Below are 12,328 nucleotides of genomic sequence, written 5' to 3' on the forward strand. Positions count from 1 at the left end.
GAGCTACAAAATAAAATCGAAGTGTATTGAAATAGACTGGGCCTGCATACGTTTATTGGTAAAGATAATTAAGCCTTATTCCTTAATTTTTACTTAAATATAATTTACAACTATTGAAAAGAGTACTGTTAAATGTGGTCATAGAATTCTCATTAGTAAAATATATATTTTCAAAGCATCTTCAAATGCTTGGATATTATTAAACCAGCAATAAAATTTATCATATAAAGGTTATAATGCTATGAAACAAAGAGAATAATTATTTTTTTTAACAGATTAATGAATGGTAGTATCACATGCAAAAACTTTTTTTATTTACTTACTCTTTAATACTAACTCTCACATATTAATGACGAAGTTATGTATAAAATATACAGGGTTGCCAAAGGTTCTTTGAAAAATTTTCCAGGTTCTCGACATTTTTCAAGAGTGTTTTTGTCTATTTTAAGTATAAATGAAGTGTGTGAAGTACTATTATAACCGTTTTAAATAGTAGAGAAAAATATTGAAATGCTACTTATTTAAAAAAAAATTTATACGATTGATTTTTTTTATCTAATCAAAACTTAATCATTTTACACAAAATTGTTTTACATTCCAGTTTTTTTAGTGATTTTTCTTCAAAATTCCAGGTGTTTCCGGGTATTTTTCAAAATTTATTAAATTCCAAGTTTTTCCAGTTTTTCTTTAAACCAAAATTGTCAAATTCAAGGGTTTTTGAAACCCTGAATAGACCTAATAAATTTATTTTTATATCATTTACAATACAACAAAAAAACAAATGGTAAAATTTTAAATCTATTGGTTCAGTTAAATAAAAATCAACTTAAACTATACTTTATAAATTTAGTCCTAATTTACTTTGTTTATAATTTCACCTATGTTTTTCAATATTTCAAATAGCCTGAGTGAATGACAATGATTTAATTCTATTTTAAAAACTTGTTATCATTTTAAACTTAATTTACACAGAGTGTTTTAAGTTTAAAGCTTAGAAAAATACTTGTACTATGTTAGGGAACAGTTACAATGTAAAATTTATAAATTTTATTAAAATAAAACTGCAATTCTAAAACGCTCATCATCTACTTTTAAAAATATATACACACTATTGGAATTTACTAATAATAAACACTTAAAAAGAGAAAGTTGTGCTGAAAACCTTAAGCCAATCAAAAAACTAAAAACTTCTTAGATTGGTTTAATTTTGAAGTGAAGATTGATCAATGAGAACACCATACACTTGAGGTCCTGTTAATATTAGAATAAAAATTTTTATGTGTATAATATATATTAAAGTATAATAGTAGTTATTTCGGTTATAAATCAGCAAAACTGAGATGTTTTAACACCATAATTCAATAAGTACTAGACCACACAAGTTAATAGTTGTGCGGAGGAGTCTAATTAATATTCAAAATAAAATATTAAACCCAAAAAATTACTATAGTTTTATAAAACTAAGTTAAATAATATTTAAAAATAACATTTTCAATAAAAAAATCTACCATAAATATTTCTTAATGCATGACAAACCTGCACGAGATAGTAGAAACACCTGAGTCCGTCAGCATCTTTGCAGTTGTTCACGTCAACCAGCGACCCGATCTTGCTGCATGTGAACGAAACATGCTCATCGCCGTACACTATCTCCAATTCCTGTGAAAATTATATGTAGAAGTTTCAAGTTGAGCATAAGCATGCAGAAAAAAACGTAGATGATTCAAAAGTAAAAATTTTCAAGTCACTATAAATAAAAACTGGACAAAGTAGTTGGTGTAAATATTGAAGCTGGTATCATATTATTTTGATTATCGTCTTTATATTTATTAAGAGGCTCGCCACAGTTTAATTTCAAGTTAATCTGTGCAGCTCAATAGTAGTAATTAAATCAAGAATAAAAATGTTATAGAAGTGAATCAAAACTTGCATTAGATATTGGGCTGAATAAAAATAACTATTCTTTGAATATATTTTTGTGGACCAACACATCATACTAACTTGTCTGCCTACAGCAATACACTTGTGAACCAAAAACTACTTTAGAAACTGGGCTACATATAAACTAAGTTTGTAAACATTTGTAAAATATCAACACAGCAAACACAAACTTGTCTGCCGACTCTATCGGGTTTGGGCCAGTGGGTGTCGTCCTCCCTCATGATGTCCGACTCCTCAACAATCCTCTGCAGTTCCTCCAAGACCGCCTTGTGCACGTAGCATTCCTTCCTGATCATCGTGTCGTTCTTGTAGTTTGAGTTGTTCGCGTACCGAAGCTTGCCTGGAAAATGGAAATTCATTTGATTAGCATGAATATATAAAAACTTGGTTTGTATTTTCAATTTTTCAAAAAAAAAATTTTTTGAGAAAAATATGCAAGTTTTACTAATTGAATACTAACATTGTAAAATATTTTAAAGGATTGCTTATTGTTAAACACAATACATATAAAATAAAACTTGTTTTATTTCAAGCCATGGGTTTTAAAAACATACTTGCCTGAAAATTTACCACCAGTGTTCAACTTTTAATAAAACTAGCGTTAATAGAATAAATTGATAAAGCAATTCAATTAGAATATATTTTGAATGGTTAACTTATGTAGTCATTTTTAGATTCTAATCAAATAAACTAACCATCAGGACGAAACTCGAACTCGAGAAACTCGTGGCCAAACTTTCCCTTGTGGCCGACGTAGTAGCGGATGTAGAATTCGTTGCTCATATTTAAATTTATATACTACTGAAACTTTGTTTTTGTCAATATATTTTTTTCTAATTAAAAGATAACGGTATTTAATCATAATATATAAAAAACAGTGGTATCAAACAAAACTGATAATAATAAACATTATCATAAGCACGTTTTAAAAAATCTATTAATTACAAAATCAACACAGTTCATAGCCTCAAATAGTAATTGCCTATGTCCTAAATTTATTTACTATTGTTTTACTTTACACAGTTTGTTTTTGTTTTCTGGATCATCGAAAGGTTCAAACACAATTATTTTTTGCCCCATTTTCTTCCTCCGAACAATCTGCGCGTTCTTGAAGTCGGTGGCAGTAATGGGCCGGTTCATCTTCAGCTTGGTGCACTTTATCCAGCCTCGCTTGCACTTAATCGCCAGAGTCTTGTCCTTTTTGAGGTAAACAATCGAGCCTGGTGGCGAAGAGCAATCACCGCTGAAACTTTCAACATTGGGATTTTTGAACTCGACAAACTTGACCAGCTGCCCTTCGAACGTCGCCTTCAGCTGGTACTTGGTCACGTGACCGAAAGCTCTGAACTTGTTCCAAACTTCCTCATCAGTCAGCTCCTCGAAACTGACGCCGCAATCTTCGATGGTTATTTTCGGCGCCCGGCTGCCTTCACTGGCGTGTTGGGGTTTGGACAATGTCAGTTTGTTGGGAAGGTCGCTAAGCGTCGCCACTAGCAACTCCGCGCCCAGCACCGCCATTTTATCGGTCAGCTGTGTGCTGGTGACGTCATTGTCAACTGTGACGTCATCGCTGAATGCAAGTACGTCGCCGACGTCGAACTTATTGGGAGAAATCTAAAGTTTCAAAAATAGTTAAACATTTTTAGATCATATTTTTTTTGTTTTTTATTTAATTTAATCAAATTAACGACTATACAATTTGATTCTTTATCTATTAACTCGTTTATTTATAAATAATTAAAGGTATAACGAAATACAAAATAAAATATGTACACAGGTTAAACAAGTTAAACCATTAATAATTTATAAATATACAAAAAATACATTAAATATTTAGTTTATATATTTGGTTGTAAAATAAAGTACAGTTGTTTAAAACAACGGTTGTTCTAGATTAATTTTAAGTTTTACAAGCTCAATAAATCAACCAACCATATTTTGATAACAAAAATTAGAAAATTATAAATTAATACTTTTATACATTCATTTCAAAAACAAAAAACACTTTTAGTATCACTGTTAGCATTAACGCTTATAATTATACAAGATTTAATTTATATAAACCATGTTTGAAAACTATCTAAAAGTTTTATAACTCTAAAACAATTAACAAACAAACTGAACCACATCATACTAAAGTCTGAACAAATTGAATTTGTAACATTGGAATGTTAAAAGAAATATTGCATGTTCAACTCACCTTCAACATGGTCACTCCAGTCTTGCAATCACCGTTTTCTATCGCGCGCGCAATCGGCGCCGCTCCCCTGTACGCGGGCAACAGGCTTCCGTGGACGTTGTACATTCCGCAACTGAACTTCTCAATCACGTCGGAAGGTATCATGCGGCCGAACGAGACCACGACTCCGACGTCGAAGCCGTCCGCCAGGGTCGTGTTTTCGTTCCAAGTGTGCAGGGGGAGGTCGTGGTGGCGAGCGAACTGGGAAACCGGGCAGCCTCGCTTGTAACGTCTGCTGGGCGGCAAGCACATCACCTGCAAACAAAATAAATTTTGCTATCTATTACTAATTATCTTAGGTCGTAATAAAACAACTAGGCAGGTTGAATTAAAATACAAAGTTAACTTTTTATATTTTCATATATTTCAACATATTTTTGTTATTTTTATGTTGCTGATCATTTTAAATCGTAACTATGTGTAATTAAAAGTACCAAGCAAATTGAACCAAATTATTTTTTTGTTTCAAAGTAAATATCGTATCAGTTTAATTTCTTATAATAAGAGTCACAACAAAACACATTCAAACTTGCAAATCAGTGCAGAGTTTTTCACGGTGCAAGTGGAGCTTTTTCAGGCACTCGAGAGCGAAGTTGTCGGTTCCGAAAAACATTGTCTTGTAAGGAGGGGCGTTTATAAAACTAGAACTTTTTAATGTAAATGATCTGTGTGTGAAATATTTAGGACATTTTAGCAGCAGACTAAGCTTGCTTTTCAGCATTTTCATTTTCTTCGATTTCCTTCTGCACTTGAATCAGCTGTTCGGTCAGTTTTTCCTGGTGTATCATCTGCAAGCGGTTTTCTTCTCTCTGCGCCGCTTTTTGCTGCTTCTCTTCTTCCTTGGCTTTTTCTTCGAGCGCTACTTGATATGCGCTTTTCATTTGCTGAAAATTTGAGCTTTGTTTAACAATTAACTGCAAAAATGTTTTATTTTAAACTAGTGAAATCATATTAAAAACTGAATTCAGGATATATTTTGAAGGTCAAAATTTGTGTATTTGCAACAGACAATTCAACTAAAATCGATATCATTTTTTTAAGATATTACAAACGTATATTTTTATAGTTAAACCTTATCAGTTTCACGTTGAGTGTAGTGAACGTATGAAATGGTAGATGTTGTAAATACGATGCTACCTGCAAGAGTCAACCACGCTCGCAATCCCATCAAAATGTATTTACAAACTACTGAATATAAACCGTAGAAAGGTTAATTGCATATAAGGCAGAAAAAATTAACATATTACACATTTTACGGTTTAAGCTTTTTTTTTGCTGCAAGCTAAGTGCACATAAATGTATACAGCACAGCGAAGCTAGCTTTGATGAATGGATAATTACTCATTTGAAGGATAAATAATTATTATAATTAAAAACACATGCTAAGCATTTACTATTCACATACAAATGTTCTAACAAAATAATATTCATTTTAGTATTAATGCAAGAACAGTGGATGCATAACTTTCTTATTTTTTAATAAAAATCAGTTAAAAATTTTAAATATTAAATAGAATCAAAAGATAGCACCTGCAAAACTAAATTTAAAAGAACCTGATAAGTTTAGCTATAGTTAAACAATTTATAACCTTATTGAAATTATAGAACTTAATTTGAAAAAGTCTAGTTTGCTTACAATGTAGAGAATCTAATACAGGATTTCCCAAATTGGGGGATATTGCTTCCTGGGGCGATTTTAAAATGTTTGGCAATTTACTTATAATAGATATTCTTGAGTTAGGTCTTAGGTGTTTTAAATGGTAGTTTTTTTAGTTTTTAGAGTAGTTTTGTCGGAGGGGGCAATAGTTTTTTTAATTTCTAAAAAAGTTTGAGAAAAAAGATTTAAGTTAGCTACTTGAGTACTGAGAAATTTAAGATTTTAAAAACACAAAGGATGTTTCTTTACATTAACTTTACCTAAAATTCAATATCTTCATTAAACTTATTTATTTCAATTTAGAAAGCAGTATTTACTGTGCTTAATATACTTAAGAAAATTAATGTAATCATAAATTTAGCTAGTATCAAACACTATATCTGTTTAACAAAATCTTCTTAAGCATTACAAGCATAATTTAGGAGTGTAATAAAGCGTAGGTAAGATAAATCAGTTAATACTCTATGAATAAAAAAGGCAAACAAGAAACACAATGGTCTATTATTACTAGATTTCAAAAAAAAATGATTGATAATACTAAGCTTTTTAAACTTTCATTATTCTAGGTTTAGTTCAGATATTTCTTGAATGGAGTCAAGTTTACTAGGTAAATCAGTAGAGTTTTTTGCTGGTTTAAAACCTAATTTTTCTAACATAAGCGAGGCAACATGTACTTTGGCTTCTTTTTTACTAGTGCACAATTTAGAAGTATAATTTAAATCATCTAAAGTGCACGTTGCTATGTACAGCCTTTTACCATTTTCTACTGACTCTTTGTACTCAAACTTTGGAAAGCTCATGCTTTTAGCTTGGACTATTTGGGACAACCTGGATATTGGATTGAGACCACAGTGATTTTGTTTTGAATTAAGATCTTTGACATTTTCAGCCGCAAGAATAATTTTGAACTGCTCATCAAACCTTCGAGTTTTAGCAATGGCCTGCAGCATCAACAGGGAAGTGTTGTGAGAAGCTTGCTTTTTGGAACGACCACTGCCGCTCACTGACAATTCACAAACTTTCTCGCTGCCAGGAATCTTCACAAAAGTAGTTATCTGACAGCAAAAAATTTTCTTGGTTTTTTGAGCTTCTATTTTTAAGTCATACTTGAATTTGTTTTTCTGGCAAAACACGAACAGCACTTGCTTTGGGGATAAACCTGTTGAAAATTAATTGGTTTTTGTTTACAAAAAAACATTGGTAACTAAACAAACTCTATTAGTTACAGATAACAAACTAACTAGGTTTATTTTCACCTTCCATTGCTGGGTTCTAAAATTTAATTATCTAGTATTTCTAAAACCATTTACAGTATAAACAAATACAAAAACCAACTGAACAAATACAATTATTAGAAAACCTAACAGAGCATTTTTTTTCATTAAGCATGCACACATGTATTACAAATTATATTTATAATGAAAAGTTGTACCATGTATGCAAAAAAAAAAGTTAAAAGAAACAAACCATAGCAAAAATGTTCAAGATAAAAATATATCACGTCATAAAACACAGAAAACTTTTAAAACAAACTAAAAAAATTCAATGTAGGTTATACAAACAATTGAAATGGAATAGAAATAATGATATTGCAATATAATAAAACTTTTATTAGAATAAAAATAATCTTTATAAATTCAAAAACAGAAACATAATACCAATTTTAGTTTTATAAGGTACTTTAAAAATATACTTTAAGATTTTTTCTGAAAAATGAAATTGAAACTTCAAGAGTATATTAAGTATCTATCTTTTTTACTTGATTCAAAACCATACAGACTAACATTCCGCTTACTGCAGTGTTTATATAATTAAAGATTTTTAAAACCTTTCAATAATTTGTCTTGTCAATTGATCAAATGTAATTTCAATTCGACTTCTTCTTTGGACTGAAACTCACCATCTCTCTGATTTACAATACAATTTAAATACAAAACCAACACACTTAAACTCTTAAAATTTCAAGTGTATTGTTATAACAAATCGAAATCCAATCTGGCTGCGCTGAAGCCCATTGAACTTGGTTTATTTCTCCTTCAGCAGTGTACGCAAGTATGGGGTCCTCAATTGCTCTTGGCATCTGCTGAATATCCCAAATGAGAGCCTGCCTGTCATCTCCAGCAGTGCATACGTGACATGAAGAGTGAGGAGCCCAAGCAATGCCGTTCACACAAGCCCTGTGGTTGGCAAGCCTTGCAACAGGAGTGCAAGGAACCCTCACATCAAGTATTATGACTTCCTGGCCATCAAGAGCCATGGTGGCTAGGTAATTGGCATCTTGCTTATTCCAGCACAACCTCAGCAAAGGCTTGTGGTTTGGATCTTCATAAATAATAGTTGAGTGTTCTAGATGACGCAAATCAAACATTCTTACTGAACCATCTGCACCTACAGATGCAAACAAATCTCTTCCTCCGCTGGCTTTACTGAACGCAATGTCATAAACTTCTTTGTCATGAGCTATCAGCTGAGTTTTCACGTTTCCAGAAACATTGACACGGCCCAGAACTTGTTGGGTTTCAAGACCCCAGATTGTACAAGTAGTATCTATAGAACTGGTACCCAACAAATTTGGCTCTATTTCATTCCAATCAAAAGCTGTTAGAGGGGCACAAAAATCAGAAGTTTTGTTGCTGTTCAGCATGCACTCAAGTCTGGTTTCTGGGTCTCCAACTTTCCAAAGACGCAAATAATCACCACTTGTAGCCAACAAATCTGGATACTGTGACTTGTGATCTGGGATCCACATTATTTTTGTAGGTGGGTAAGGATGTTCAATTTGACTTTTTGCTTTGAACTCACTAAGTTCTTCATCAAGTCCAACAATTTGAACTTTGTTGTTATATTCTTCTATAAAACTTCCTATGGCCAGCCGAAACTTTTTATCACTTCGAACACTCCAGTTCATGGCGTATATAGTCCAAGGAGCTTCATACTTGTAAATCTCTTTTCTTTTTGGAGCTTGTTGAGCCGATGGTACAGAAGACATTTTACTTAAAATGATTAATACCTGTAAGTCATAATATATAGATAGCTATAAAAAAAACTTAAGCATATATAAACTTAAAATTACTTATTTGTACCATTTTTTAAATTGTATATAATAATAATTAATATTGTTATCATAAACTTTAATGGTACAACACATATAAAACATTTTTGGTAGTTTAAAGTATTTAAGAATGACAACTGAAAAATATTTTTGTAAAAGTATAGTCAATATAAATTGAAAAAAAGGATTTTTATAAAACTTACTAAATTTAACTGCTAGAAGAATCCTGTTTTTTTTTTTGAACATACTCTTAATCTGAAATAACTTCACTACTTTTTGTTAAAAGGTTAGAATCTAACTTAGTAAACTAACTATAAAAAGCCTTTATAAGAAATGTATTTACTTCAGTCTGGTTTGTACCAAACTTTTTCTTTAACTAATTACTAAGCAAAGGTTTTCAAAAGTCAGAGAATAACTGACTTAAACTAAAGTTATATTCATCTTCCACTTACTTGTAGTAGCATTTTATTTATTTAAAATCATTGTACAAATTACCTTTATTATATTTTAACTTTGCTTTTAGAAAACTTTTGAGTAAACTTTATATAGTTAATTATGGTGACTATAATATAACAATGAAAGCATCTGCTACAAAAACTGTTTAACTAGTTCATGAACAACGTTTTAGTGGATAAGGTTGCAATTCTTTGAAGAAAAAAACATTGTCAGCTTGAGTGAACAAAAACTAGCTAAAGTTTATGGACATATTTACTTTTTGTAATGATTAAATACTTAAAAATAATCTTTACACTTTAATACACTGCGTTTGAAATAAAACTTATATTCAGAAAAAAAAAACACTTAATAAAAAGTCATAAGAAAATTCCAAAATTTTTTTAAATAAATTGAGCTTTGAAAAAATTGTTAAAATTTCAAGTCATATGAGCTTTTTGTAAAATCTGAAAAACTTTTAAACAAGCCAAGTGTGTGGCAACCATGAGTAGATCATTATTATAAATAAGATATCATATACTTTCTGAATACTTTTTAAAAAACTAAATATTATCTTTAGTGACTTGAAAATTTATAAAAAATGTCATAAATAAAAAAACAGTGCAGCAATAGGTTAAAAAGTAAAATGCAAGGAAGTTCAGTCAATTTCTATGATTATTTTTAATTTTATCCAGACAAATCCAATATTTTTTTTTTAGTTGAAGCATACAAGAAAATACATAAAATGCTAGAATGGAAAACAAAAACTTTATGACAAAAATTTTTATCTGCTAAGTGCAGGTGTCAAAAAACTGAGATCCACCAAGGATGAAACTTTGTCTAGCATGTTTATATTTTAAATAGGATGTGTCCCATAATGCAAAATGCAAATTTGGTAAAGATATGTTTTGAGTGAGATTTTAAATTTCAAATAAAACTGACAACAAAAAAATTAAGGTCTTTAAATTCAATTGAAAACTTTTTTTAAATAATGTCTATACCTGAACAATTATTTTAAGTTTTTAAAGTATATGAAAACTGATTTATAGTTTATACTTCATGCTTCAATATAAAAAAACAATGTTTAGTTTTGTAAAAAAAAAATCCTTCTCAAACATCTTAATTGTTTATTTTTTGCAGTTTAAACTCAATTTTTTTACGATATATAAATTTTGCATACTTGCTTATAAAATACAATAACATTAAAGGTAGTCTAAATTACTCTTAACCTGTTTTGACGACATCACATTTGCCACTGGTATTAACTTTTATAGAATATTAAAATTTACTTTAACTTTTGAGATTAACATCAATCAGTGTTAATTTAAACTACAATATCTCAAAATTACAACAAAGTTGTTAACTTCTATAAAACCTAACTTATAGTTTAAATAAGCTTTAATATAAAGGCAAACTATGGCCTTAATAAGCTGTAATAATTTAAAGAAACGCTACACGTTAAAAAAAACAATGACAAAAGTATTTTAAATAGTATTGAAAAGTTGAACTTTATAAATCATCTATGTAAGGTCATAGGGGATCCAAAGATTTTATAAATATACAAATGTTTGCCCTTATAAAAAAGATAAAACAATAATATTACTTTTTATAGAATAAATTATTCAAACTACTTTTTGAGACTTGGTATGTTTTGTAAGTACTTTTCAATACATAAGATAATTTAATATGGTCATATTACTTATAAACTTAAAAAAAATTACTAGAGATCTATCTTCATGAAGCTTTTAAAGCTTAAATTTACCACTTATAATTAGAAACTATCCCTTGAAATTGTAACATTCTTTTTTGGAACAACTCTAAAATATTAAAAAAAAAATTATGATCATAAATACTAATAGAAAAATGTCTACTTTTAATTCGTTTTAAAAAACAAAAATTGTATATAAAATTTAAAACTCATTTAATACATAGTTAATAATTTATGAAGATAAAACAACTTAAAGCTCAGTCAAGGGTCAGAAAACAACCCAAGTTTTACAAAAACAAAAAGCCTAAACTGAATGGAGTTCTTTTCAAACTTACTAGTTTGTATGAGTAGCAACTTGTACAAAAGTAACTTAAAATTATAACTTTCAATGTTTTTTTATAATTATGTAAGCCTCTTAAATCTTAAAATATTATTATTTTTTTGCAAGTTATTAAATTTCTAAAATTGAAAGTTGCAATCATAAATGCAAGACATATGTAATTAGGATAATATTTTTTTGCAGAACCTGTTAAAGAAGCAGCATTTAGTCCTAAACTAACATTAATGTTGCTGCAATGAAGTTTACTATTATGTTTTAAGTTAAAATAACACTCAGACACCTACAAGTTTATTATAAACATTATACACAAATTCTAGGGATGATGATTTGTTTTTCAAATTCAGATAAAACTTTTTATTTTTAGCAACAGTTTTCAAAGCAATAGTTTCCTGTAATTATCTAGTTTGATTATTTTATATATAAAACAGTTATAGGGTAAGTTTTAAGTCAAACGATTATATTTAATTAACTAATTTATTTTAATTGAATATTTAAGCTGTTTCATTTTAAGTATAAAAAAATGCATAATTTTCTATAAAAAATTGTTTTTTGTGGCCTCTTTTAGTTATTTTCATCAAATTTTTAGTTTGAGTTATTAATATTGGAAACTTACATTTAATAAACTAGTTAAGGGCATAGGGGGGGGGGTAAACACCCTTTTTTGGTTTTTGATCTTATTTTAAATAGTTTTTATAAGCTACAAGATGCTTTTTACAGATTTAAAAAATTCAAAATAATTTTTGAGATATAGCCGGTCAAAGTCGGAGGCAACAATAGGATCCTTATGGGAGGCGCAAACTAAATGAGCAAATAAAAAGAAATCACTAAAAATCTATCTCCTCCTACGTTTTTTGAGATAACTACCTCAAATTTTTAGGAAATGTTCCTTGCAGTATTTAAAAAATTCTGTCGGAAGGAATTTCAAAAATTAAAAAATTAAAATTTTATAATAAAAAAAC

At 29.4% G+C, this 12,328-nt stretch overlaps 4 protein-coding genes across 4 annotated transcripts; all 4 read right to left on the reverse strand.

Annotated features, from left to right (window-relative positions):
* Nucleotides 1-1,032: 1,032 nt before the first annotated feature.
* Nucleotides 1,033-2,815, reverse strand: LOC145829568 (protein mago nashi homolog). Its single transcript, XM_082937407.1, has 4 exons — nucleotides 2,637-2,815; nucleotides 2,112-2,281; nucleotides 1,537-1,659; nucleotides 1,033-1,251 (listed from the first exon to the last, which is right to left on the reverse strand). Exons 1-4 carry the CDS (start codon nucleotides 2,722-2,724, stop codon nucleotides 1,192-1,194), a joined length of 441 nt encoding a protein of 146 aa, XP_082793533.1. The 5' UTR covers nucleotides 2,725-2,815; the 3' UTR covers nucleotides 1,033-1,191.
* Nucleotides 2,776-5,040, reverse strand: LOC145829565 (methionyl-tRNA formyltransferase, mitochondrial-like). The gene is made up of 3 exons (XM_082937405.1): nucleotides 4,710-5,040; nucleotides 4,142-4,435; nucleotides 2,776-3,555 (listed from the first exon to the last, which is right to left on the reverse strand). Exons 1-3 carry the CDS (start codon nucleotides 4,905-4,907, stop codon nucleotides 2,944-2,946), a joined length of 1,104 nt encoding a protein of 367 aa, XP_082793531.1. The 5' UTR covers nucleotides 4,908-5,040; the 3' UTR covers nucleotides 2,776-2,943.
* Nucleotides 5,041-5,362: 322 nt separating this feature from the next.
* LOC145829566 (double-stranded RNA-binding protein Staufen homolog 1-like) lies at nucleotides 5,363-7,134 on the reverse strand. Its single transcript, XM_082937406.1, has 2 exons — nucleotides 7,079-7,134; nucleotides 5,363-6,996 (listed from the first exon to the last, which is right to left on the reverse strand). The coding sequence occupies exons 1-2, from the start codon at nucleotides 7,098-7,100 to the stop codon at nucleotides 6,395-6,397; spliced, it is 624 nt and encodes a 207-aa protein (XP_082793532.1). The 5' UTR covers nucleotides 7,101-7,134; the 3' UTR covers nucleotides 5,363-6,394.
* Nucleotides 7,135-7,285: 151 nt separating this feature from the next.
* Nucleotides 7,286-8,841, reverse strand: LOC145849768 (DDB1- and CUL4-associated factor 7-like). The gene has a single exon (XM_082954820.1). The coding sequence runs from the start codon at nucleotides 8,824-8,826 to the stop codon at nucleotides 7,783-7,785; it is 1,044 nt and encodes a 347-aa protein (XP_082810946.1). The 5' UTR covers nucleotides 8,827-8,841; the 3' UTR covers nucleotides 7,286-7,782.
* Nucleotides 8,842-12,328: the final 3,487 nt, after the last annotated feature.

This window comes from Thalia democratica, chromosome 2, assembly GCF_965202585.1.
Source record: "Thalia democratica chromosome 2, ktThaDemo2.hap1.1, whole genome shotgun sequence".
In the NCBI taxonomy this organism is placed as follows: domain Eukaryota; kingdom Metazoa; phylum Chordata; class Thaliacea; order Salpida; family Salpidae; genus Thalia; species Thalia democratica.

Coding starts and splice junctions, on each gene's coding strand:
- LOC145829566 (XM_082937406.1), bottom strand. CDS start 7,100: ATGGAAGGTGAAAATAAACCTA. Junction 6,997..7,078: donor GGAAGGTGAAAATAAACCTA/GTTAGTTTGTTA, acceptor AATTTTCAACAG/GTTTATCCCCAAAGCAAGTG.
- LOC145829565 (XM_082937405.1), bottom strand. CDS start 4,907: ATGAAAATGCTGAAAAGCAAGCTTAGTCTGCTGCTAAAATGTCCTAAA. Junction 4,436..4,709: donor AACTCTGCACTGATTTGCAA/GTTTGAATGTGT, acceptor TTTTGTTTGCAG/GTGATGTGCTTGCCGCCCAG. Junction 3,556..4,141: donor CTGGAGTGACCATGTTGAAG/GTGAGTTGAACA, acceptor TTGAAACTTTAG/ATTTCTCCCAATAAGTTCGA.
- LOC145829568 (XM_082937407.1), bottom strand. CDS start 2,724: ATGAGCAACGAATTCTACATCCGCTACTACGTCGGCCACAAGGGAAAG. Junction 2,282..2,636: donor GTTCGAGTTTCGTCCTGATG/GTTAGTTTATTT, acceptor TCCATTTTCCAG/GCAAGCTTCGGTACGCGAAC. Junction 1,660..2,111: donor CCGATAGAGTCGGCAGACAA/GTTTGTGTTTGC, acceptor TAATTTTCACAG/GAATTGGAGATAGTGTACGG.
- LOC145849768 (XM_082954820.1), bottom strand. CDS start 8,826: ATGTCTTCTGTACCATCGGCTCAACAAGCTCCAAAAAGAAAAGAGATT.